The 25,632-nt window shown below is 49.7% G+C and overlaps 1 protein-coding gene and 1 long non-coding RNA gene across 9 annotated transcripts in view; one reads left to right on the top strand and one right to left on the bottom strand.

The window, feature by feature from the left end:
- Positions 1-25,632, top strand: part of SEMA4D (semaphorin 4D) — a 135,665-nt gene that overhangs the window by 77,012 nt on the left and 33,021 nt on the right. For 4 of the 8 annotated variants that reach the window (XM_023194555.3, XM_023194552.3, XM_023194553.3 and 1 more), the window contains 4 exons: positions 14,993-15,341; positions 17,231-17,376; positions 21,200-21,262; positions 24,026-24,124. In XM_023194555.3, the coding sequence (XP_023050323.1) occupies positions 15,236-15,341; positions 17,231-17,376; positions 21,200-21,262; positions 24,026-24,124 (414 nt within the window). In that variant the 5' untranslated portion in view covers positions 14,993-15,235. Of the gene's footprint in view, positions 1-2,105; positions 2,169-14,736; positions 14,898-14,992; positions 15,342-17,230; positions 17,377-21,199; positions 21,263-24,025; positions 24,125-25,632 lie in introns of those variants that run through there. The other 4 variants (XM_023194557.3, XM_023194554.3, XM_023194556.2 and 1 more) reach the window with 2 other exon arrangements.
- Positions 8,426-11,837, bottom strand: LOC111527968. Its single transcript, XR_002726828.3, has 2 exons — positions 11,616-11,837; positions 8,426-8,872 (listed from the first exon to the last, which is right to left on the bottom strand). It is a non-coding gene; the product is annotated as an uncharacterized LOC111527968 (long non-coding RNA).

The raw sequence follows: 25,632 nt of genomic DNA, 5'->3' as shown, positions 1-25,632 counted from the left end.
TTCCCACTCAGGAACCTTGGGGCTGGCAGCTGTTTTTGGAGGCTAGCTGTGAACCCCCAGCTGGGAGGCAGGACACGAGGATGCCGGTGTTCAGGTGGAGTTGTTGGAGGCGATTGAGATGAGACGCCAGGCCTGCTGACATTTGTTGTTGGATGCCACAAAATTACCGTGAATATGATACATGTCTTAAACCACAGGATGAGCAGTTCTGGGTCTTTATTAAAGTGACAAAGGCTTATTTCATTTCTAGAAAATAGGAGTTTTTCAGGTTTTTTTTTTTTTTTTTTTTGAGATAGAGTCTTTTTCTGTCACCCAGGCTGGAGTGCAATGGCGCGATCTCAGCTCACTCCAACCTCCACCTCCTGAGTTCAAGCGATTCTCTTGCCTCAGCCTCCCAAGTAGCTGGGATTACAGGCACGCATCACCACACCCGGCTAATTTTTGTATTTTTTTTTTAATAGAGACGGGGTTTTGCCATGTTGGTCAAGCTGGTCTTGAACTCCTGACCTCCCCTTGGCCTCCCAAAGTGTCAGGATTACAGACATGAGCCACAGTGCCCAGCCAGTTTTTCAGTTTTAAAATCCTTGATATTCACATTATTTACCTAAATCTCTTATTTTTGTATGAATCCCTGCCTTTGTTGCCTTGAACTGTTTTTTTTTGGCACAGTCCCCAGGTGGCCGCTGTCCCCTCTCCCTCCCGTGTGACAGGAAAGCCTTGTGGGAACAAGCGATGTGGCACTTTGCAGGTGCCCACAGCAGCGTGAGCTTTCCCTCTTTGCTTGTCCAGCAGTTGTGCCCAAATGCCCAGCCCTACCCCAAGAGTTTCAACAGGAAGTGTTGGCGTCAGGTCCTGGGTGGATGTGGCCTTTTCCAGGATTCTCATAGCTGCTCATGTGAACATACCTTTGCTTATAAAATCGGCCATAAGAGCCATCCACTGCTGGAGGGAAGACCCCAGTATCAGTCTCTGGAAGCTCCGCTACGGTGGGGCCTGATGAATCGTGATTATTTCTGATCGCTGCCTTCGCAGTTCATTTGCTAACCTCAGGTACCTGCTCAGGGTTCAGAGGATGTGTCGGTCCCAAGGGGCTGGGGGACCGGATGTTGTGTGCCTGGATGGCCGTGTCTAAGGTTCTGCTCCCTGGGGAGGGGTGTGCAGGGCGTCTGGAGAGGAGGGAACTGTCCAGTGAGGGGCCTGGGTGGGAGGGATGGGAGCTTTACACCTGCGTTTCCAGGGAGAGCCGCCTCCTTCCCAGCTGGCTTCAGAAAAAGAGCTGTGATCATATAAGCTCTGAAAGCACAAGGCAAACAAAAAAGAAATCCTCCTCACCACAGAATATGCTGGAGTCTGATTCTGAGGTTTAACAATTACGTGGCTTCTGTATTAATAGAATCATGGAGGGATCAGCGTCGGCTCCTGAGCGTCTGCAGTCCTGCACGTGGCTCTGGTTTTGCGATTCTGATTCTCTTGATCTAACTGTTGGATCTAACTGTTGATTCTCTTGATCTAACATGGGGTGCTGTTACTGTGCCCCATGATTGCTGTCTTGAGGCTGATCTCCCACACTGCAGAGGAGCGACAGCCATGCTATGGAACCTTGCCACACCACAGTGGACGTCGTTCTGTTTGGCTGAAAATCAACCATCCAAAAATAAAGGAAGATGAACAGCTCTTTGGTTCTTGTAATTATGCTATATGTGTTTCTGCTTTTTCCTTCTTTGCCTCATGAAGATGAATTTTACAGAATACATATCTGGAGCTAATAGACAATTAGATAGTACTTTTTTGGTTCACAGACTCTGCTAACTGAAATGGCGTATTTTGCAAGAAAATGCACCTGGTCAGGTCCTGGGGCTCATCTCCAGCACCGGGTGACGGGCTGGGCTGCACTTCCCTTCTGTTCGTGGGTGGGTGGTTTCACAGCCCCTCCCTCCTGTCTTCCCCAGCACATACAAGCCAAACTGATCCTACATCTAAGGAAGTCTAGAAGGTTTAAACTCACAATAATTTGTTTTCAGTGCCTTTCTAGGAGTGTTGCTGAGTTTAAGTGGATGGACAATTTAAGAGCTTAAATAGAGCCTTGTTTCCCGTTATTTTCACAGCAAAGATTTCTGAAGATTTCTTTCTAGAAACGACTGGAAAGTTTCAAGAGGCGTAAGATACAGGTAAAACCGCTTTATTCATGATCCGTAATTTCAGTGGAGCAGAGTTGGTAATGTGTAGAGGCCTCAGCTGGATCTGTCAGGTGATTGGTTGCTTGGTCCCTTGGTCCCTGGATATCCCGTGGGGCAAAGCTTCAGACCTGGCTGCCATCCCTTGGGCCCGGCATGGGGAGGTGGCTGCTGGGCACCCGCAGTGATGGTCTGCCTCTGTTCTTGCTCTGCCACTGCTTTTCCCTGCTCCCCGTATTCTTCCCTGCTCTCTCGGCCTCTCCTCCCACTGGGTCTTGGGCTTGTGGCAGCTCTGTGGCTGTTGGCCCCTGGTGCCCACACCGGAAAGCTTAGTTTCTTCTGGAGGGTGCAGGGAGGTGGCTGGTAAGGTGTGGTGTAATAAGAGGGCTCTCCAGGTCACCTTCCTCCTATTTGGGCCATTTTGTGATTAATCTTAATTTTGGTCCATTCCAAGCCATGCAATTTCCGTTTCAGAGGAGAGAGAAATAACCAGCTTAATTTGTGAAAACAAAAGTAAAACCCTCATCTTTCCTTCATCATTTTCATACTATTCAAGTATCATGAATGGGCCCCCAAAAGGTTTTTTATTCTGCTGGCTTTTAAAAGAATCCTGCTGCCAGTGTAGACTTTCATGGTTCCTATGCATGGGACCGTGATGAGAGCACATCTTGCCAGTTAGATAGGGTGGCTTTAATGAGCACAGTGACACTGCCAGGGAGACAGCACTTTCTGTGCTTATTGGCTGGATATATTATCTGGTCCACTGGGGTAGGAGCTGTTTTCTGACATTTGTTAAATCACTTTATTAGGAATTGGCACTTGTCTTACAAGTATTTTTTTTTGCTAGTTTCTTTTTCCTCCCTTAAGTCATTTGTCTTTGAGTTCTGCTTTTTGTTGGTGTCTTCATAAAAAAATATTTTGGAATCTTTAGCTATAAGGTAATTGAAAGCAGGGACAGTTTTATCCACTCTGTGCTGTATTAAGCAGTAAGAGAATTCTATTGTGAGAGCCCAGGAGGACTGGCTCCTTCTGTTATTTTTTACTTTGCTGTCACAAAAAGCATGAAGTATATATAGGGAAAGGAAGCCACTTCTCATTTTTTATGTGAATAAAAAAGGGTGAAAGATATGGCAAGAAATAGTCACCTAAGCCAAGAAATGGATTAGCATGTGAAAAATTGCATTATTCACAGCTCCACACACTAATGTGGTGGGTTTCAATTTTTGGTCCTACTGACTTGAGTGTAGCATGGATGAAACATAGTCTCTTAATGAATTAAATTTTTTTACAGAAGCAATATAAAAGTGTGATTCATTTTTTAAAAAACAAAGAAAACTTGAGTTCCTGGCTGTTCTCCTCCTCCTCCTCCTTACAAGCGACATTGTTAACAGTTGGCTGTCTGTCCACATTCATATGTGTGCATGTGTGTCTGGTATCCGTGTGTCCCTGTGTGTGAGAAGGTGTGTTCTTGTGAGTCTGTATCTGGTATTTGTGCATGTCCGTGTGTGTCCATGGCTGTGTGTGTGTGTGTGTGGATTGTGTGTAGACTGATGCATCCTCTGTTGACACGGGTGGGTCGTGCCTCGTGTGTTGTTGCTCTGCACCTGTCTTTGGTGTGACGTGCTCACGGGCAGTTGGTGTAGACCAGCTTTAGTCTTTGTGATGGTGGTGTCTTCCTTGCCTGACTGTTAACCAGCCCCTCATTGAGGAGCATCCCTTTCAGTTGCACATTTTACTGTCACAGCACGGCAGGGTGGTCCTCCCACACATTGCTTTGCACGTCTGCAGCTGTGCACACATAGTTTCCTGCCCAAGAGTTGCCAGGGGATCAGAGTGTGCAGACATCTGGATAGTTCAGAATTGCACCCACAAGTCCTTTACCCCACACCTTCCCAGCCCTGGCTAGCAGCAGACTTCTAAATTTCAGCCTGCTTTGTGGACAATACATGGGTATTTTATTTTAATTTACATTTGTTTTGTGGAGTTAAGCACCCTTGGAATTATTTTTGAAGTTAGAAAAGTTTTATAAGAGGTGGGAAAATTAAGAATACAAATAAAGACCACTTAAAGCACAACTTTTCTATATAGTGTCTTTTACGTAATTTTGCCCTCCTTGCAGGTCAAGCTCTGGGGAACTGAAGCACCCGTTTTAGTGTCATATCAAAGGTTCTACCAGTGTAAATGGTGACCTTTGGCATTCTGGAAGCATCTCTGCTGGCTGGATTCTATCTGGTACTGAGGTGACATAAAAACAGACATTTCTATTCTGGAGGTAGGGAAGTCCAAGATCAAGGTGCTGGCAGATTTGCTCTCTGGTGAAGGCCCTCCTCCTGGTTCTTAGACAGCGTCTTCTCACATGGTTGAGGGCTGAGGGAGCTCTCTGGGACTCCTTTTATAGGGGCACTACTTCCATTCGTGAAGACTCTGCCCTCCTGACCCAGTCACCTCCCAAAGGCTCCCTCTCCAGAAGCCATCACATTGGTGGTTAGGATTTCAACATCTGAATGTGAGGGTAATCCAGACATTCAGACCATAGCATCACCTTTGAAAGACATGACGTCAGGCATCCCTGTAGGGCTGCAGGGTTAACACAGTCCTCCCTGAGGGGCTGGCCAGCCACTTCCCAGAACAACCCCATATGGTCCCTGGGAGCCAGTGTCCAGTAGGGAAACCGTTGGCCCCCTTGGAGGTGGCAGCAGGTCAACATAAGGCCAGTGGAAGATGATTATTTTTGCTAGCACTAACCTGCTTGGGCCCAAGGACGCATGCACGTACCACACACCCTCCAGAAAAGACAATATTGTCTGCATCCAAGTCTGAAGAGGAGAGTGATGTCACACAGCTGGCATGACAGTCTGCATCTCTGCCATGCTGGCTGATGCTTAGAGGGGTCTCCACTCTTCCTTTGAAGGGCCCTGTTCCTGCCGCCACTCTGCGTGGATCCTCATAGCACTTGCCCTGCCGACATTTCTGATAGATGGATTTGTGTGTCCCTCACTCCCACCGCCCTCTGTCTCTCTCCCTGGGGTTCCCATTCTGTACATGCCACACCCAGGGGTTTGCGAAGTGGTGAAGTGGGTGAGGGTTAGAGCATGTCTGAGACATCCTCACTTGCTCCTGCAGGGATGTGGCTTGAGGGTGAAGTGAACCGGTACTGGCAGCTGCCCTGCTGGGTGCGTCCAGCCCGACACAGGTCCAGGGCCACGCACGTCCCTGCAGAGCTGGAGCGCTGGTCTCCAGGGATCACTTTTAAACGCTAGGAAAACTGAAGTTGGAACAATAAGTTGTTTATTATGCTTGTGACCTAGACAGCTCCTGAAACCCATTCCTGATTCCTGTTGGGGTAAGGCCATTTTATCCTCAGTTTGTAAGGCGGTGACATCAGCATCCCAACTGGAGGTGGGAGAGGGGTTTCTGGGGGCAGAGGACATCCCAGGGTGGAGACGTTAGGTGGCCAGGCACTGGCAAGGCATGGCCGGGGAGGGCTGTAGTGTCTTCTGTTTCCCAGCACCTGGCTGCCTGCTACCAGCTGGGAGAGAAGATGTGGTGAGTGCGCGTCCTCCGCTGTCCTGGTTGCAGGGCGTGGAGAGGCTCTAAGCTTTACCTGCCCCATCTGGGCAAACCCCTGAGATAAGAAATAAGCGAGGGCTGGGCGCGGGGGCTCAAGCCTGTAATCCCAGCACTTTGGGAGGCCGAGACGGGCGGATCACGAGGTCAGGAGATTGAGACCATCCTGGCTAACACGGTGAAACCCCGTCTCTACTAAAAAATACAAAAAACTAGCCGGGCGAGGTGGCGGGCGCCTGTGGTCCCAGCTACTCAGGAGGCTGAGGCAGGAGAATGGCGTAAACCCGGGAGGCGGAGCTTGCAGTGAGCTGAGATCCAGCCACTGCACTCAGGCCCGGGCGACAGAGAGAGACTCCGTCTCAAAAAAAAAAAAGAAAAAAAAAAAAGAAATAAGCGAGAACACACTCCCCCAGGCAGTGGTTTGCAGTGAGGTCAGGGGTCCAGGTAATGACTGCCTGTGTTAGATTGGCCAGTCCACAGCTGTCACCAGAGATCCCCTTTCAGTTTCCCTGGGATGCCAGCCAGGGCATTTTAATGCCAGTGTTGCATCCTGTTGCTGGCAGAAGCACTGACACCTTCTATGTGGTAGTGACTGGTGTCCCTTCTGTAATCCGCCCTAGCTGCCAGACAGCTGATCCCAGGAAGGAGCCGAGATATGGGTGACTGGACAGTCCCCAGATGGCATTTTGGTCCATGGTTTCTGCCTTACAGGACACTTGCCAGCAGTCACTATTCACATCTAAGATGCAACACTAGGTCAGAATGTATGTTCTGCAACAGAGTGACACACGCACAGATGCACATACACACGTGCACACACAGATACACACATGTCTGCATACACATACACAAATGCACACAGAGATGCATGTACATATGTGCGCATATAGCTGTGCACACATTCATGTATATGCATACACAGATACATATATATGGATATATATACACAAACATGCACAGGTGCACACGTTATGCACACACACACAGATGCCCATGCATACACGTATGTATATATATGCAGAGATCCAAGCAGATGCGCATGCACACACATGGATGTACTTATGTATGCACACAGGCATACACATGCATGCACAGACATACACATGTACACACACGAAGAGATCCAAGCAGATGCACATGCACACACACAGGTGCATATGCGTATGCATGCAGGTGCACATGTGTATGCACACAGGCATACACATGCACGTGCAGACATGCAGACATACACATGTATACAGCACACCTGTAAAGCTGTGTACAAATATACAAACATGGATAGGTGCACATATCAATGCGTGTTCACATGCACACATACAGAAATACAGATGCACATGCGTGCACATACACAGATGCATACACACAGATATACATGCATCCACATGTATGTACCTACACACAGACATACATGCACAGTGGTTGCTGGGTACTCCCATTTTCTCTGCTGTGACCTCCTGCCTTGACTTGAAGGCCCCTGGGGGTGGGAGAGCTGCCTTCTGACAAGTACTGACAGGCAAGAGTGTGGGGCTCAGAGCCCCCTCGGAGTTTCATTCTCCTGACATTTAAAGTGGTCTCGTGCACCCTCATGAACAGCCCCAATTACGTGTAAGTAATGGGAGTGACATTTCATAACCCTGTCTTTCTAATGGGCTCCTGTGTCAAGTCATTCTTCCTGAATGCAAAGGGCAGCAATTTCACACTGTCAGGGCAAAATGCACGTGGCCTACAGCTCAACTCCCAGCAGGATACCTTTGCTTCTCCGAAATGGTGAAGAAAGCCAGCAAAATGGGCTCTTTTTCCTTTTGTTTTAATTTAACTATTTAGAGTGAGGTCCTAATGTAACGCCCATCAACGATTTTGGAGCCACTGTTCTGAAAGAACTCGCGGGGCCGGCAGATCTGTGTGAGTGTGGTGTGTGCTTTGCTTAAAGCAACTTTAAAATTATAATGAAACAATGCTTTCTTGTTGAAAAAGGAAAAAAAAAAAACCCTCCAATGTCACAAAGAAAATATGCAGCCCCTCCCCCTCCCTGGGAGGAGCAGCGTGTGGTATGGGCCTTCTCTCCTGACCTTTGGCTACTCATGTGGATTGTTTTAAAGGCCGTTTGAGAAGAGCAGCAGGGTCTGATTATGCCTTTAAGAATCTGGTGTCTGTTGATGAGATCAATACACTGCAGACCTGGATACAAATCCATACCAGGAAGCCTGGTGGTCAATCATTGTCCTCAGGGCAGGGCCTGGCTGGAAGCCAGGTAGGTGTGCCCGTGCCCTGCTGAGCTCTATATGACAGTGTGTGGATTGGTCCAAGGTAAAAGCAATTAAGAAAAAGGTTTCTTTTCAACATAACCAGTTTGAATAACCACATAAACAGCGACAGTCCTGACAGTTCTTCGTAATCATTTAAAGCCACCCAGGAGAACCCGCTGGCTTCCACCTGGGCAGCTGCTGACACTCCTGGAATACCTTCTGTCAGCCACATTCGTTCAGGGATGACTTTGCCATCCCTGGGTTTGGTTGTGGATACTATTAATAGATTTGTTTTAAATCTCTCTTCACTGGTGATTTTGTTTTTTTGGGACTTTCCACTCTTGGCGCCTTACCTTTGTCCTCTCCAGGTCTGGCCCGAGTCTTTTCACTGGGACGTTTGTATTTCTCCCGTTCTGCCTCAATTAAGTCAGGGAGGCATTTTCAGGGCCTTAGGCCAAGTGCTATGAAACAATACTGCAAGAGGGGCATGGAGTGTGGGGGTCAGGGGAGGCAAAGAGTGACTGTGGGATGGAGCCAGCCACCAGCAGCTCCTGGGGGAAGAACAGTCTGGAAGAGGGAGCAGCAGGTGCCAAGGCTGCTAGGCAGCCTGGGAGGGGTGGGGTGCATCAGAGGAAGTGGGCAGGAGTGGAGTGGAAGAGGCTGGCCACATTAGGAGCCGGGATTCTGCATTAAATCCTGTGCCACTGCCCGGCGCTTCTGCTTTGCGATGAACAATCCTATTTTTACAACGTGTTTGAGCCCCAAAATGTGGCTGCTCTCGGGACCCAGGCTCTGCAGAGGCAGCTCACTCTTCCCGTCCTTGGGAGCCTATCTTCAAGGGGTCGTGTCTTCTGCTTCTGGATCCACTGGGCTGCTTTCCCCAGGCTGTGAGGAACCAGAACATGGATGTCTTTTTAAGGTTAATTCATTTTATGAAGGTAATTAATGCATGCAATGTTAAAGTGAAATAGTTCTTATTTTACTTGAGAGAGGAAGCAGCACTTGCTTGTCTTGTCCCTTTGTCCCTTCCCTGCTGCCCTGAGACAGTGAGTTTCAACTATTTTAGTCATTTTGGTATTTTCCCTCAAACTAGATACACCTACATTTCCTGACTTTTCCATCTTAGATATTGTATTGTGCTGGAAGACAGGATTGTGTTCTCCGACTCTTGTCCCCTCCCCTTCCCTCTCTTTCTTCCCCCAGACTCCCAGTGGAGTTAGTTGTAATTTTTGTCATGGGGGCTGTGCAACTGGGCAGCGATAAGTACACTCCAGTTACATTTCCATTCATGGGTCACTCTTGCTTCCCCTGGGGTTAATCACTTCATTTTCTAATCTGTGTATGTGTTCTAATTCATCTTCAGACTCTTTGCCAGAGCCTTAAAATGCATTTCTGAAAACAAAGCCACAGATGCAATCAGTAATCCACTGTGCCTTCTCCTGCCCCACCCCATTGGAGCCTCTGCCTCCTCCCCAGCTCCCCGCTCTGACTGCCTCTCCTCCACTCACTTCCTAAGAAAGAAGACCTGGGAAGCAGCTCCCTTGTTTTGGTGGAGCAAATCCTGCAGTAGCTTTCTGAGAAAGAAGCTGAGGGAGGTAAAACATTTGAGAACTTGTAGGTTTGAAGCAATATTCTGTACTGCACTCATACTGGTTGATAATTTGACTAGATGGGGAATTCTAGGTGTGAAGTCATCTTCCCTGGGATTCAGAGGCGTTGCTTTGCTGCCTCCAGTGGGGCACTCAAAGGTAATTTCTTTGTGGCCTGTTTCTGGATGCGTCATGTAACCCTCATTTCAGGATGATGTGTCTGGTGTGGGTGGGTTCTTTTCATTCACTGTGCTCCTGGGCAGTGTCATTCCGAAAGCTCAGGCCCTTCTGTTCTTGATATTTTCTTTTTATTACTGCTTTAATAATTCCTCATTTTTTTTCCCGAAGCTCCTGCCAGTCCCGTGTGGGACTCCTGAATGGATCCTCCAGTCGTCTGTTCCCCCTTTTTTCATCTCTGCTACATGTGTAACTTCTAGGAATCCTCTTTAGTTTACTTTCCAGCCTTTCGTTTCTTTCACCACATTTTACTTTTAAGCTTTTGCTTCCGTTTTCCAGGTTGTGTTTCTTTGTGACTTCTTCCAGGCCCTGGCTCAACTCTGGTCCGAAATTCAAATCAGTCAGCACTGGTGGTGTGCGACAGGGCTGGGTGTGTGACAGGGCTGGGCGTGTGACAGGGCTGGTGGTAATTTTTAACAGTGGTAACAGACACTGTTAAAAATTAAATATATGGACTTAAGATGAAACAAATTATATTTAAAAAGGTAAAATACTCAGAACTCATTCCTTTCTAGTATCATGTGCATTCTACTGTTTTCTGTGTGGTTGCAGTTACTCGTCTCTTGTATCTGAGGTGGCAGTACTGTGTGCTGGGTGCTGCTGTGCACCTCTCCCCAGTTCAGCGGCATCATTCTGGGAGCTCGAAAGCAGCATTTACACCACAGAAATCAGCGCGTGTGCTACAAGCTGGGCACCCCCCACCTTACCCCAGCACCCACCCCCACTGCACACCCCGTGGAGAGCCGGTATTAACAGCTTGCCAGCACACCATTGGTTACTACTCACCTATTAATAGATTCCAAAGTCACCTCCTCCCTCCATTTTTATCCTTAAAGTTCATATCCTTTTAGAGTCATTTCATTGGGTTTCCAGAGAGAGTTGAGATAAATCTCTGTATTCTCCCATCTCCTGGCTCTGGACTCTTAGCCTGGCCTGCCCGCAGCATGCTTATTGGGATACGCAGAGGACTGACTGCAGTTGGGGACCTAGATAGGAATCAGATCCTATGCAAACCATATCTCTCCAATAGTGACCCAGCATCTTTGGTATTTGACCTGGAATGAACTGGCCCTGTGGGCCTTGCGTCTCTGCTCCCAGCCCTCTGGTGTGGACACTCACCTCCTTCACGTGTCCAGGCCACGAACCCTCACAGAGGCTTCTTTTGTGACTGGCAAGGAACTCCTAGGCCTGTTCCTTGTTGTTACTGATTTTAATAGACGTTATTGTTTAGATCAGTTTTAGGTTCATAGAAACACTGAGAAGGTGGTACAGAGATTTCCCATACGCTCCTTCCCCACACATGCACAGCCCCCTCACTTTCAGAATCGCCCCTGGAGTGGTGCCTTTGCTACAGTCAGTGAACCCACATAGGTACCTTATCACCCGACATCTGTACCTGGACATTGGGATTGCCAGTTGGTGGTGTACGTTCTATAGGCTTGGACAAATGCATACTGACATGTGTCCACTGTGGTAACATCCCTGCCAGTGTAGTTTCCCTGCCCTAAAAACTCTGTCTCCCCCCAGCTCCTGGGAACCACTGATCTTTTTACTGTCTTCATGGTTTTGCCTTTCCCAGAATGTCCTATAGTTGGGATCATGCAGTATGTACTTTTATAGATTGGCTTCTTTCTCTTTAATGATAAGCTTTTAAAGTTCCTCCGTGTCTTTTCATGGCCTAATGGCTCACTTATTTTTAATGCTGAGTAACGTTCCCCTGTCTGGATGTGCGGTTTATATACACACTCGCCTGCCCCGGGCTGTCCCCACTGCTGCCTTCCTGTGCGATTGGCACGCCTTACCTCTGCAGCCTCCGCATCTGTCTTCAGAGCGCCTTCTCCCATCCCCTGGCAGCTCATTGCTGTTTCTTTGGTGTGTATGGACCTTTGCCCAGCTGGGTGACATGCCACCAGGGCGGGTGCTTCTGCTTTATCCTTGCTGTACACAGCTTGGCATTAGCTGGGACCTGGGGCTGGGTGTGGCTTGGAGGAGCCAGTGTCAGTTCATTGGGTTTCACTGGGCTGGGACTGCAGCACATGGGCCAGGCCACTGGTGTCCTTGGTGTATGTATGATTAGAACCCTCCTTGAGGCCCTGCCTGCCGCAGGCCTGCCTCCTCCTCCTCCTCCTCCTCCTCTGGGGGCACGGGAGCCAGCATGAGGTCTCTCACGGGGCGAGTGTGCCATCCTCTTCTGCTTTAAGGGATGGGGCAGCCTGGCCACGTTGTCATTTCTGGCTCTCACTGGCTGTGTGACGTTTGTCACATGGAACAGGAGAAAGAAAGCATCCTGAAAATGCCAGGGGATCATTGCTCCAAAAGGAGGGGTGGATGGTTTTTAATGGGAGCTTTTCTCTTGAGGGACTGTGGACAGCTTGTCACCACTATTACCATCCTTTCCCATGTCGTTGCATGCAATGAGGACTGAGAAGAGCAAGGGCAGCAGGACCCTGGAGGGGCACAGGATGTTTCTGTGTGCCAGGCCCTGGACTGGTTGCTTTCACGCAGTCCCACTCCAGGGTGTGGGTTCCGTGGGGCCAGGACTGGTTTGTTCCAGACATAGCATGAGCTCCATTCGGATTTGTCAGATGTGTAACATTATTAATATAATAAACATTATCAGATGTTAATTGATTAATTATATATTAATATGATTATCTGCTAAATAATCATTTAGCAGATATTTCTCACAACAACTTTTTAGGCCAAGTAGGTCTACTTCTGGTTTGCAAACAAAAAGTGACACCATTATGGCAAGGAACTGCAAATGTGCCTGGAATTCAGAAGAGCTGAGCCTATAATTTATTGAGTCTTCTTCATTGGGAGCCTATGTAGAAGCTGGTTTGGGAGCTCAAAGTGGAGCAGCTTTTGGGAGCCACTGCTAGTTACTGATCAGTTATACAGAGGAAAAGCCTCTTGGATGAACGAGACTGTGCGGTGGGATTTAGACCGGCAACTGCAGAACAGACACATCTGGAAATGTTCTAAGTGGTGTTGACAGGCAGGAGAGACAGCTGTTGCACAGCCTTGCAGAGGGGCCAAGCTCTGTGTGTTCAGGTGTAGCCAGGACAGTGCAGTGGAGGGAATGTGGATGAGGAGCAGTTGGATGGAGGTGGAGCAGGGTTGTCCATGGCCTTGCTGGCTATGATGAAAAATGTGGGCCTTGTTCTGCGTGATGAGAAGCTGTTGAAACATTTCACATGGGGAAAGGATATGATCTGATTTATGATAAGAGTATGACTCTGGCCACTGCTACTTTGTGGCAGTGGATTGGAGGGAGGTTGGGTCAGTTTGGAATGGTGTTTGTTGGTAACAAAAATCTGCAGGCAAGTAATTTAAAGAGATTAACAATTTTATTAGCAAGTCTGTATAGACTTGCTAATAAATGGACAGCAGAAAGCAAGTGCAAAGTCTCCATTATGTTATCAGGGTCACAGAGGCTCTTGTGGGTTTCACTTGGCCATTCTTAGAATGAGACTTTTATCTTCATGTTCATAGCATGGCTGCCAGAGCTCCAGCCATCACATTCTAGTTCCAGGCAGCAGCAGGAAGGACTGAGGGAATTGCTAGCTGAATCAGCCTCCTTCCTGGAATTGCCATCTAATAAATTCACGTACAGTTCTTTGGCCAGAACTATCACCAGAGAAGCTGGGAGATGTAGTGAGCTGGGCACACTGCCAACCCAAGTAACCTCGGGATTCTGTTAGTGAGAGTGTAGGAACGTGGATGCTGGGGCAGGAAGCCAGTGATCTCTACCACGGAAGCAAGAGCGAAAGTGAGGTAAGGGAGTAGGAGGCTGCTGACGATGCCAGGATGAGAGGTGAGCATTGCTCCGATGAGTGATGGTGGTGGAGATGGACAGGAGGAGACAAGCCCCAGATGCATTTGAGGCTGAGCAGCAGCACCATCTGTGGATTGGGGGGGGGGGGGGGGTTAGAGGTAGATGTGGTTGGCCCCTGACTACTGGTGCTTTTTTTAGGTGAGGACACGGACTGCAGGAATTGGCTAGAAGCAGAGTGAGGTTCCGTTTCGGCTGTGTCTGGCTGGGTGTGGAAGGTGGCATGTACAGGTGGTGGGGAGGAGTGGGGTTCTGGAGTCTGGAGCTCAGGGGTGTGGTTGTTCCATGACCCTCACAGGACTCCTGGATAGAAGGGGGAGCGAGGGACTCAGGGGTCCCAGGGTGCTGTTGTGAGTGAACTTTTTACAGAAGTGTAATGTGAAAGTGCCCAATCACTGGGCCAGCTCAGGACTTTCTCATAGAGTGAACCCAGGGGTGCAGCTGGCCCCAGATCAAGGTGCTAGACGCTCTTGGGCCAGTCCTGTGGCGGGTTAGGCTGTGGGGACCAGCAAGGTACACCAGAACAGGAGCCATGCAGTCATCAGAGAATGTTGGGGCCATGAGAGATGGGGCCAGGAGGCCTGTGCACACCTCCTCCACCACCAGCTCCACAGTTTCACTAAGCAGCGTTAAGCCTGTTCTTTTACTAAGGCTACTTCTTCCTGGGCAAATCCAAGTGCGTTACCACCGTTTCTGTGGTGCACAGGCTTCTTTAAGTGAGACTGGAAGAGCCAGCAGGGTCCCATTTGGGGCAGGAGGTCAGACACTCCTGCATGGTGAGGCCTCACGTGCGTGTGTTTGTACAGGTGTACATCCGTGCATGTGTGTGCACACATGTGTATGCATATGTTGTGTGTGTGCATGCGTGTGCACTCACATGTACATCTTAACTCTCTCTGCAGCCTCTGGTTTTTCTGGCCGTTTCCTCACTGAGCGTTACAAAGGCAGAGTCTCTAAGGGAAAGTGAAACCTGAGTTCTCGTCCTTCATTTTCATCTCATTACCAGCTGGACACAGCAGCCACACAGGAAGGAAGCTGGGCAGCCAGCCGGCCATGTGTGTCTGCCGGGTGCCCCACACCAGGTCCCCTCCGTGTGTCTCTCCTGTGTTCTGGGCTGGGAGCTGGAGGAGCAGGAAGCACTGACTCCTGAAGACCCCGGCTTCACTTTCCTGTGTCCGTGTGGGCTATCCACTTCTAAGACCCTCTTTGTCCCCTGCCGCCTTCCATGTTCCTCAGCAGATGGACCCGGGTGCGGACCCAGGGCAAGCAGAGGGGCTACAGAGCGGTGAGAAGCGGGTCATCACTCACCACGGGTCCTGTCTCTTCTTTCTCATGTCCTTCCAGCATTTCTTCTGAGGCCCTGAAGAAGTATCCAGTGGACTTTGACACTGCAGTGCTGAGAGCAACCCCTCCTCTCCTGGAGAACTGGGAAATGTGGATTCTCAGGGACCGCGCTGTTCACCAGCTCCAGGCTGTGCTGCTGGCCCTGGCCCTGGGGCGCTGAGCCGCATCTGCAATAGCACACTTGCCCGGCCACCTGCTGCCGTGAGCCTTTGCTGCTGAAGCCCCTGGGGTCGCCCCTACCTGATGAGGATGTGCATCCCCATTAGGGGGCTGCTCACGGCCCTTGCAGTGATGTTTGGGACAGCAATGGCTTTTGCGCCCATACCCCGGATCACCTGGGAGCACAGAGGTGAGCGATGAAGCCTGCAGGGGTGCTGATGGCATGGGATGGGGAACCTCACTGCCTGGGGTGCTGAGGCGGGTGGTTGGGGTGGGACAGGGACCCCACTTCCTGAGATGCTGAGGTGGGTGGCTGGGGACGGGATGGGGACCCCACTTCCTGGGATGTGGAGGCAGGTGGCTGGGGATGGGACAGGGACCCCACTGCCCAGGACGCTGATGTGGGTGGCTGGGCACAGGACAGGGACTCCATTTCCTGGGATGCTGAGGCAGGTGGCTGGGAACGGGACGGGGACCCCGCTGCCTAGGATACTGAGGCAGGTGGCTGGGGACGGGACTGAGACACTGCTGCCTAGGATGCTGAGGCAGGTGGCTGGGGATGGGACGGAGGCCCCGCTGCCTAGAATGCTGAGGCAGGTGGCTGAGGATGCTGGCATGTGATCTGTTGGATTCTCTGCTCTGAGAACTTTGAGCAGACAGGCCTACACAGCTGATCTAAGGGAGAGGCTGTGGCAACTGTAGATACTCAGCAGGGCTCGTGCAGAACTCCTGATTTGGTTTCTGAATTTGGGGACCCCTGACAGGAAGCTTCCCTCCCTCGTACCTGGTAACATTTGCAGTGCGCTGCCAAAGCACCTGCCCCGCTGAGCGACTGCCCAGGCGCCTGAGAACAGTGGGGCATCATGAGGACGCTGGTCCTACGTGCAGCTGAGCCTCATGCCAGCTACTTTCCTTTGCTGCTGTTTAGTTTTTGTTTTAGTTGTTTCTTCTCTTGGGGTATGTGTCTGGGGACCCGAGTTTCTGACTCAGTGGAGTGAGAGCTTATACCCTGGGTCCTGAACAAGGTGTTGCTTGCAGGTGGCTAAGAGCTGTCAGCAATATAGGCCATTGTTGTGCCAAGAGAGGACCTGCTGCCTGTGTGCATCTCTCTTCCACGTGGGAAAATTAGAACAGAAAGCAAGAACACCTGATTCTCTTTGTTTTTTCTCGAAGTCAGGGTCTCGCTCTGTTGCCTAGGCTAGAGTGCAGTGGGACAGTCATAGCTTATTGCAGCCTCGATCTCCTGCACACAAGCAATCCTCCCACCTTGGCCTCCCCAAGTGCTGGGCTACAGGCGCCCGCCACCACACCTGGCCCACCTGACTCTTAAATAAAGCAGACTCTTGGTAATATGTAAAAAGCCAGGGTCAGAATGCTCAAATTGTTGTCAGGACAGTTGAAGAAACAGATCCTAAAAAAAATAATGCTGATACATGTATATTATTCTTAAGCAGCTATTGCTCAAATCTTCATATTGCTAAGTAGCTGTTGATACAGTAACCTAATAAGCAAAGAGACGTCACTTGTTTCTCTGTCTATAAGTTGGTGGTGGTGATCACTGAGAATTGTGTGGGTTGATGGATATATTCTCCAAAAGAAATTTTGTAAAGATTTTGAAGTAAAACATTCTTTTTCTGAATAAGAAAATCCTAAATCATTGTATTCCTGTACACCTCATCCGTGGCTGACAAGGCATGTAGACCAGAGTTGGGTGGGCAGAGGTGGGAGTCATCACAGGAAGCATCTGGCAGAGCAGGGTTTGGGACTCTGTGGGATCTGAGGGAGCAGGAAGGGATGTCAGACTCACAGTCTCAAAGTGAGCACACTAGCTCCGGGCTTGAGCTTGAGCTCGAGCTGTGGTTCCCGTGTGCACACTTGATGGCTGCACTGTGGGTCTGCCGTTGACTGAGGCCGCCTCTACGCAGCAGTGCCTGTTGCAGCAACACATGGCCTCTGAGACATGACTATACCCAGATATGCTCATTGTCACTGAGACAGGGACCTAGGATGTGCCCAGGTTTAAAAATGATTCCGTCGCTCTTTTCTTCCTCCCATTCTGACCCTGCCCTTGCATCCCAGAGGTGCGTCTGGTGCAGTTTCACGAGCCGGACATCTACAACTACTCAGCCTTGCTGCTGAGCGAGGACAAGGACACCTTGTACATAGGTGCCCGGGAGGCGGTCTTCGCTGTGAACGCACTCAACATCTCCGAGAAGCAGCATGAGGTATGTCCTGGGCTCCCCTGCATGTCCACACAGCCTGGCTTGAGTGGGCAGCCTCTCCTGGCCCCACTGTGGGACTGGGCTGACTTACCTGGAGCCTCTGTCCTGTAGCTGTGACCTTGCAGCCCCATGTTGGGGTGTCCACCAGCAGCTCACCCAGGGACCACCCTCTTTGCTTCTTTTGTTTTTGAACTTTTTATTCTGAAGAAATCTCAAACGTACCTATGAGCAGAGACAGCTACTCCGTGAACCCTGTACCCGCTGCAACTTATGCAAGGCCAGGTGTTCAGTCCTGCCCACAGCGCCCTCCACCTCCTGGGGCATTGAGGCAGATCCCGACACCACATTCTTCATCTGGGTATCTCTTATCGGAAAGGGCCGCTTGTCATGCAAATAACCAAAAATAGCGTCTCCAAAATTTACGTCATCATCCATTCAGCCAGTGTTCATATTTCACCGACTCTCTCGTGGGTGATGCTTGTTTAGTTGGTTCGAATGTTTAGTTTGAATCACGTTGCAACCAGACTGTCCCAATCCATTGCAGCTGGTCACCCTGTCCATTCAGTCTCCGCTTCTAGGAGCCAGCCTCGGTTTCCTTCCTGAGAAAGCTACTCTACACAGCCCATCCCATGAGCCACCCTTCACATTGCTCCTGAGTCCTCAGTGTCTTTAAATTTTTTTTTAAATCAAACTGAATTTAACATTTGATTTTGAATTTAAAATTTGTAGCTCGCTGCGGCCTCAATTCCTGGGCTCAAGTGATCCTCTTGCCTCAGCCTCCTGGGTCGCTGGGAATATAAGTATGTGCCACCACACCCAGCTCCACTCACGGTATCTATAGCATGCACCTCTGTCTTCACATCCCCGGCTGGGTTTCAGGTCCAGGCTCACCCCACTCGGGGCCATGAGAAGCGGGCTTCTCCATGGAGGCAGCTGTTCCTCCTCCTGAGTCTCAGGGGCCTTTCACCATCGAAATCTAGATCCTCTTCTCATCAAAGATTGCAGAACGCAATGTTCTGCTGCTCCCTCTCTTTCTCCACTTGCTAGCTGGAAATCGGATAAAAGGGGAAGTGCCCATCACCAGGTTTTTTGGTCCGTAGAGGTCCCGGTTCCTTTGGGAAATGCAGAATCCATGCTTGGAATCTTTGCCTTTGTTTACCGGTTTTCAATGAGTTAATGAGTCAGTTTCCCCTCTGAAGGGCAAGAATGAGTTTTTGATTTTTCGTGTCACAGTGAAGTCATAGATTTAAACATATTTGCTCTGCTTTGACCCATCACAGTGAAATCCCTGCTGCATGCTCAGATTGTCGCATCCACGGCCAGCAGCAGCCTGTTTGGGTTGGCTCCTGAGACCTCGCGGTGTGGGGTCGTTTTCTTGATCTCTGGAATCTGCTCCAGGTTCATGTTGGACATTTTCTGCCCAGATCTCTTTTTGTTTTCATCTCCAGGGTCTAGCTTATTTCTCAATTTCTATTTGACACATAAATGAGCTCTGAGCATTATGCTCTGAAAACAAGTATTTGGCTGGGTGCTATGTCTCACCCTTGTAATCCTAACACTGTAGGGAGGCCGAGGTAGACGGATTACTTGAGCTCAAGAGTTCGAGACCAGCCTGGGCAACATGGCAAAACCCTGTCTCTACAAAAACTACAAAAAATAGCCAGGCGTAGTGGCTCAGATCTTGGGAGTCTGCTGCTTGGGAGTCTGAAGTGGGAGGGTCACTTGAGCCCAGGAGGTCGAGGCTGCAGTGAGCTGAGATCATGCCACTGCAGTCCAGCCTGGGCAACAGAGCGAGACCCTGTCTCAAAAAAACAAAAACAAAGTATTTAGCACTGTGAGGCACTCTGAGCAGAAGGCTGTGGTGGTCTCACCTCACTCAGCTCTTACTCTTTGCATGTCTGTTAAATTCTCTTCCTCTGAGCGCCTTCCTGACCACACAGACTCACACTGAGTCTTGGGGGAATTGTGGACAGTGTGGTTGTGCTGGCCCCCAGGTGTTCAGTGACAGCCAGCCATTGCTCTGTTAGTGACACCATGGTGGTCCGTCAGGGTTGGGAAGAGGCTTGGGGACCTCTTATACTTAAAAGAAAAAATAAAGGGACCCCCATCAGTGAAAATCCCTGCAAACGTGATCAAGGGTCTGTTGAAGTGTACGTTCCCTTGTCCTTATGCATTTCCTGCGCGTTGATGAAATCATGTGTACTGTAAATGCTGAAGGAAGTTGCTATTTTAAATGGGACTCTGTTCCGCTTTTGTGTGCCCCTATCAGGATTTCCATTGCTATGAAATGACACTCCCTTAGTACTGTGTCTGCTGCCTGGGTACTGTGCAGGAAGCCACTGAGTTAGTTAGAAACCTAAAGTGGGGTTCCTTTCCTCATACTCTCCCTCCTAGAAGCCCTGTGTGCTTCCTAACCTCTGAGTCCTGACACCCACTACAAGCCTCTTGGTGGAGAAAAATGTATGATTACTGGTTTCTTTGGTATTAGTTATGGAACATCACAGAGAGAGATGGGGCATTTTGTGGAAGGTGAGGCAGGGATAGATATAGAAGCCTCTGTTCTTTTCCTTTTGTCTTTCTATCCTGTGGGGGCTTTGGAGGGCAAGGGGCTAAGACCCCCACCCCCTGGCAGTTTGTGATCACGAATTGTCCCTGGTTTGAAAGAAGAGGTGGTAGGAACGTGGATCTTACTAAGACGGTGCCTGAACTGAGCTGGTGGTGTTAGTTCATCACTTTCTCCTGCTGCTGACATGCAAGTTTAAGGAATTGTAATTCTCCCTTTCCACTGATACAGTGAATATTGAGGCTTTTTTTTTTAAATGGACTGTGGAGTCACTTTTTTTTTTTTTTTTTTTTTTTTTGGGGGTCCCCCCTTTTTCCTAGGCACATGAGGCTGGAGAGCAGTGGTGCGATCTCGGCTCACTGCAACCGTTGCCTCCTGGGTTCAAGAGATTCTCCTGCCTCAGCCTCCTGAGTAGCTGGGATTACAGGCACATGCCACCACTCCCAAATAATTTTTGTATTTTTAGGAAAGACGGAGTTTCGCCATGTTGGCCAGGCTGGTCTCGAACTCCTGACCTCAGATGATCCACCTGCCTCAGCCTCCCAAAGTGCTGAGATCACAGGTGTGAGCCACCACACCTGGCCTGTAGAGTCACTTTGAATGGATGGAAAAAAGCCCACTTTGGGGCTGGGCACAGTGGCTCATGCCTGTAATCCCAGCACTTTGGGAGGCCAAGACAGGCGGATCACGAGGTCAGGAGATCGAGACCATCCTGGCTAACACGGTGGAACCCCGTCTCTACTAAAAATACAAAAAATTAGCCGGGCGTGGCGGCAGGTGCCTATAGTCCCAGCTACATGGGAAGCTGAGGCAAGAGAATGGCGTGAACCTGGGAGGCGGAGCTTGCAGTGAGCCGAGATTGCGCTACTGCACTCCAGCCTGGGCGACAGAGCTAGACTCCGTCTCAAAAAAAAAAAAACGCCCACTTCGATGTTTGAAAATACTTACGGTTTAGGTTTTTGACAATTTTATTTTCTCCACTTTCACTAGCTTGATTTTTGCTGCTGTTTTATGGTGAGTGATGGAAATTTTGGAGCTGGTTTTCCAGACTCCACTGGTTTTAGGATAAGGATCACAGTGAGGATGTTCGTGAAGGCCCCAGGCCGCTCCCCTGCTGTCTGAACGTCCTTTGCAGTCTGAGAATTGATCCTCTCAGGAGAAACCTCTAGGCTCTAAACGCTATCATGTGCTTTTAAATTTGTGCATTTTCATACTAGTATCTCTTTAAAAGAATATGCACTGAAGTGGACTCTCTCCCAACAGGTGTATTGGAAGGTCTCAGAAGACAAAAAAGCAAAATGTGCAGAAAAGGGGAAATCAAAACAGGTAATTTCTTTTGCAAGCTACAAAAAATCCCATTCAAGTATTTCTTGGTTGGTTTAATCTACTGAATGCCAGGATTCCTGCAGTGCAGGCCTGTCTTTTCTCCAGGCTCTGTTCATTCTGCTGGGCTTGGTTTTGTTGTGATGAATCTTGGAGCTTATCCCTCTATTCCTAAGTATCGAAATTGGGTTTCTCAAATCAGGTGCCAAACATAGCTGGCCTTTGAGAAATACTTTTTTTTTTTTTTTTTTTTAGCGGAGTCTCACTCTGTCACCCAGGCTGTAGTGCAGTGACCAGATCTCGGCTCACTGCAAGCTCCGCCTCCCGGGTTTACGCCATTCTCCTGCCTCACCCTCCCCAGTAGCTGGGACTACAGGCACCCGCTACCATGCCCGGCTAGTTTTTTTTTGTATTTTTTTTAGTGGAGATGGGGTTTCACCATGTTAGCCAGGATGGTCTCGATCTCCTGACCTCGTGATCCGCCCGTCTCGGCCTCCCGAAGTGCTGGGATTACAGGCTTGAGCCACCGCGCCCGGCCATGAAATACTTTTTAAAAGTTTATATGAATTGAATGTATTCAGATGGCCTGAAACTTTGACTAAGAACACGACTTCTGAAGCCCACTGGTGAATGATGTAGCAATTCAGGGTTTGTTCTGCTTCCCTGCACCCAGAGGCCTTAGGTTTGGAGGAGTTGCTAGTAATGCAGTTTTTCTCAACCCCTTCATTGGACTTGCGACAGAGGTCTCCTATTTATTCGGCCTGCTGTGCTCAACCTCTTGCAGGAGGGAGCATGTGGGCGAGCGAGTGTGGGATCTGGCCAGCTGTTTTGGGTGCCAGCAGGAGCAGGCTTTGTGTGGGCCCTGCTGGTGGCACCCAGGGTGGGGTGCCTGTGACCCCCGCCAGCCCCAGAGGGCGTGTTACAGTGCTCTTTTATCTCTGCTTTCCATGGACAGTGGCGTGTTATAAGCTCAGTGGGCCCCTTGCCTCATTGCATGGGACAGTTGCCCTCTGCCAGTGAGGGCAAAGGGCCAGTATGACAGCCTTTTTTGGGTACACACACTCAGGGTCCTGAGCTCTTGTCCGGCATCCAAGAAGAATGAGGTCGCATGGACACTTGAATGATGGTGGAGTCAGATAATTTTGTTTAGCGATGGAAGTGGCTCTCAGCAGAGAGGGGAGCTGGAGAGGGAACGGAACGAGCAAATAATCTTCCCTGAAGTTTGGCCGGCTCTGGCCAGCTCTTCTCCAAAGTTAAGCCATTTCTCCAAAGTCCAGCCATCCCTCTGAAGTCACGTCGCCTCTCTCTAGTCCAGCACCTTCTCTTCTCTACCAGCTGAGTCTGGGGTCTTTATAGGCACAGGATGAGGGGCAGGGTGGGCTGTAGGTAGTTTTGGAAAAGGCAACATTTGATTGTAAAAAGACATTATTCAGAAAGAATCAATCAGGAGAGAGCGGGAAAACAGGGATAGAAGTTCTCACTGGGCCGCAGGCTTTAGGCTTTTTGGCTTGCAGGTGGGGTTTTGCCAGGGACCTGCCCCTGTCTGCCTAGACTTTCTCTGGCTCCTTTCTCTATCACTGGGACTTTTGGATTCTTGGCACACGTCCGTCCCTTTGGTCCCTCAGGCTCCTTGGTGTGGTGCTCATTCAGGGAGCCCTGGACCAAGTACTCACTCCCGTCTGCAGCTCTAGGTTGTCCTCGCCACCCTCTGAGCCGTCATGTCCCTACGTGGGGCTGGGCAGTCTTCCCCAATGACAGTCAAGACAAGCTGAGTTAACGGCAAGAAAAGAAAGAAAACCCAAGGAAGTCTTTGCTAAACTTTCTTAGCAAAATGCCAAACACTTGCACTGAAGTGTTTGTCTCTAAATCCAAAGTTAGTTTAGGAAATGAGAGGAAAAGCAGGCAGCGCAGTGTAGCTCCTGTTTCCGGGGGTGTGCGGGTGCGTTGGGGTCAGTAGTGAATTACTTCCAAGCACTGTAAAAACAGTCAAGCAAAAAGAGATCTCCTAATCTGGGATAATTTCAGACTCTATAGCACATGTAATGCAAGTACTTTTAGCTTAAAATAGTGAGTTCTGAAATGGTATCTTTGTTTTCCTGCTTGGGCCTTTCTGATGCCAAGCTGGGCTCCAGGCTCTCCTAGTGTAGCCTCTCCCCTGGGGGCTGGACTGGGACCCTGGGTTGGGTAGACCTAGAATCACTGTTCCTAGTTCTGTGCAAGCGGGAGGCAGGGTGGGGTCTCCAGAAACAAAGAGGAAATTCTGTAGGGTAGACACTGCTCCAGGCCTGGCAACAGAACAAGTGGTCCATGTACTTAGCAAGAGTAAAATATATTGCTCTCAATAGTGGGTGTCCCAGTAAGATTTGAGGTAAGCATTCATTGAGTTTTTTTTTAGTCACCACATCTTTGCTGAGTATCAATTAGGGACTGAAACAAAATCCTGCTTGGCACCTGAACAGCCTGTGGACACTGCAGACACAATTACTTAGGCCAGTTTCAGCTTTAGGTTTGCCTGAGGGTGGGGTTGGGGTCTCAGTGAACCTCCCACTGTACGAGAACAGGCCAGTGTGTGAAGAGGAGCTGCAGAGGGTCTAGATGACAAGACAAGGCTGAGAATGCACACATGTCTCGTTGGCCTGGGGCCACGTGTGAGCTGGTGTTGGTGAATGTGGGTCTGTGCCCCTGAGATGAACGAGGTGAGCAGTTTGAATAGTGGAGGGTGTCTGGGCTGGACGGTTGCTAATGGTGCATTTCTCTTCCCTGCAGACAGAGTGCCTCAACTACATCCGGGTGCTGCAGCCACTCAGTGCCACTTCTCTTTACGTGTGTGGGACCAACGCATTCCAGCCGGCCTGTGACCACCTGGTAAGGCTGATGGGCACCTCCCTGTGCTCACGCCAGCCCGGTCAACAGTTAAAGTAGAAGGGGGCTCAAAGCAGACATAAAGCAGTCCCCACCCTAAAAAACAATAGGATTTCCTCAGAGCCAGCTGCAGAAAACGGAGGCAGCTTGTGGCCCCTCTGAAAGCCTTGTACGGCTGCTGTCAGGGGCACACAGCCCACTAGGCTCCCCTGAGTCTCGGTGTCCATGGCCAAGGGCGAGGTCTGGGGTGCAGCTCAAGGTGCTGGGAGCCCTTGGTGCTAGTGCAGAGCATGCCATGAAGGGGCGTGCTGGAAAGTACAGATAGCCTGAACGTGCCATGGGGTTGGGGGGGCGTGCTGGGAAGGACAGACAGCCTGGCAGCTCTGGGCACCTGGGTCAGGTGGAAATCTCCTGGCTTGTGTGTTCTTGGTTGGTGCCCCTGTGCTGTGGCTGTGGGAGCCACCCTTCAGGTCAGCTGTGGTGTGCAGCTTGCCCACTGAACCACCCCTGGGTCCACCCACTGAGGGGCAGCAGGTCAAGTGTGCTGAGCTCCTCGAGAAGCAAGTCCGGCCTGTGTCCCTCACCGGGTCACATCCTTGACTGCCCAGCCTGGTGTCTGGCTCCTCCCCCCGCGTGAGGGTCCTTTCTATCCAGATAATCTGATGAGCAGTGTGATGATCATCAGAAAGAGAGGGAGGAGTAGCATTTTAAATAAGTGGAATACGTGGAAAATGAAGCACATTTTCTACTGTGTGTCCCTGGATTGTAATGAGTCCTGATAAATGTAAAATATGCCACAGTGAAAAGCATCATTTGCTAGAACCCTAAATTAATTGGAATTAAAATATTTTCCAATCTTGAGTCAGAGATAAATGACAAGACAACGTATGGCCTCATTAGAGACTTGATGAGGAAGCCTGGTATTTGCACACAGACGTCTGGGGTGAGATTCGTAGCAAGGGTCTACCCAGCTGCCTGTACCACAGATGCTGGCAACGAAAGCGGATAGGGGGTGGGGGTGCTTTGGGGATGGTGAGACCTTCAGTCCTCAAAGACAGTCGTTTGTATTTGCTTTTGTGCCCAAAGTGCAGTTGGACCAGAAACATTTTGCACAACAAAGGATTTTTCTGGCTAAACTCAATCAGAAGCTTAAAGTTCTGTCATTTAAACTTACATTCTATAGATAGGTTAGTTGTTGAGGTTAGAGGATACTGTATTTGGTTTAAATTTAGACCTATAATTTTTCCTAATTTTTATTTTTTGAGACAGAGTTTCACTCTTGTTGCCCAGGCTGGAGTAGAATGTCACGATCTTGGCTCACTGCAACCTCCTCCATTCCTGGGATTCAAAGGATTCTCCTGCCTCAGCCTCCCAAGTAGCTGGGATTACAGGCATGCACCACCATGCCTGGCTAATTTTGTATTTTTAGTAGAGATGGGGTTTCTCTATGTTGGTCAGGCTGGTCTTGAACTCCTGACCTCAGGTGATCCACCCGCCTCGGCCTCCCAAAG

The sequence above is a fragment of the Piliocolobus tephrosceles genome, chromosome 14, assembly GCF_002776525.5.
Source record: "Piliocolobus tephrosceles isolate RC106 chromosome 14, ASM277652v3, whole genome shotgun sequence".
In the NCBI taxonomy this organism is placed as follows: Eukaryota; Metazoa; Chordata; class Mammalia; order Primates; family Cercopithecidae; genus Piliocolobus; species Piliocolobus tephrosceles.
The sequence above is the reverse complement of the archived record's forward strand: the minus strand, read 5'-3'. Positions and strand labels throughout refer to the sequence as shown.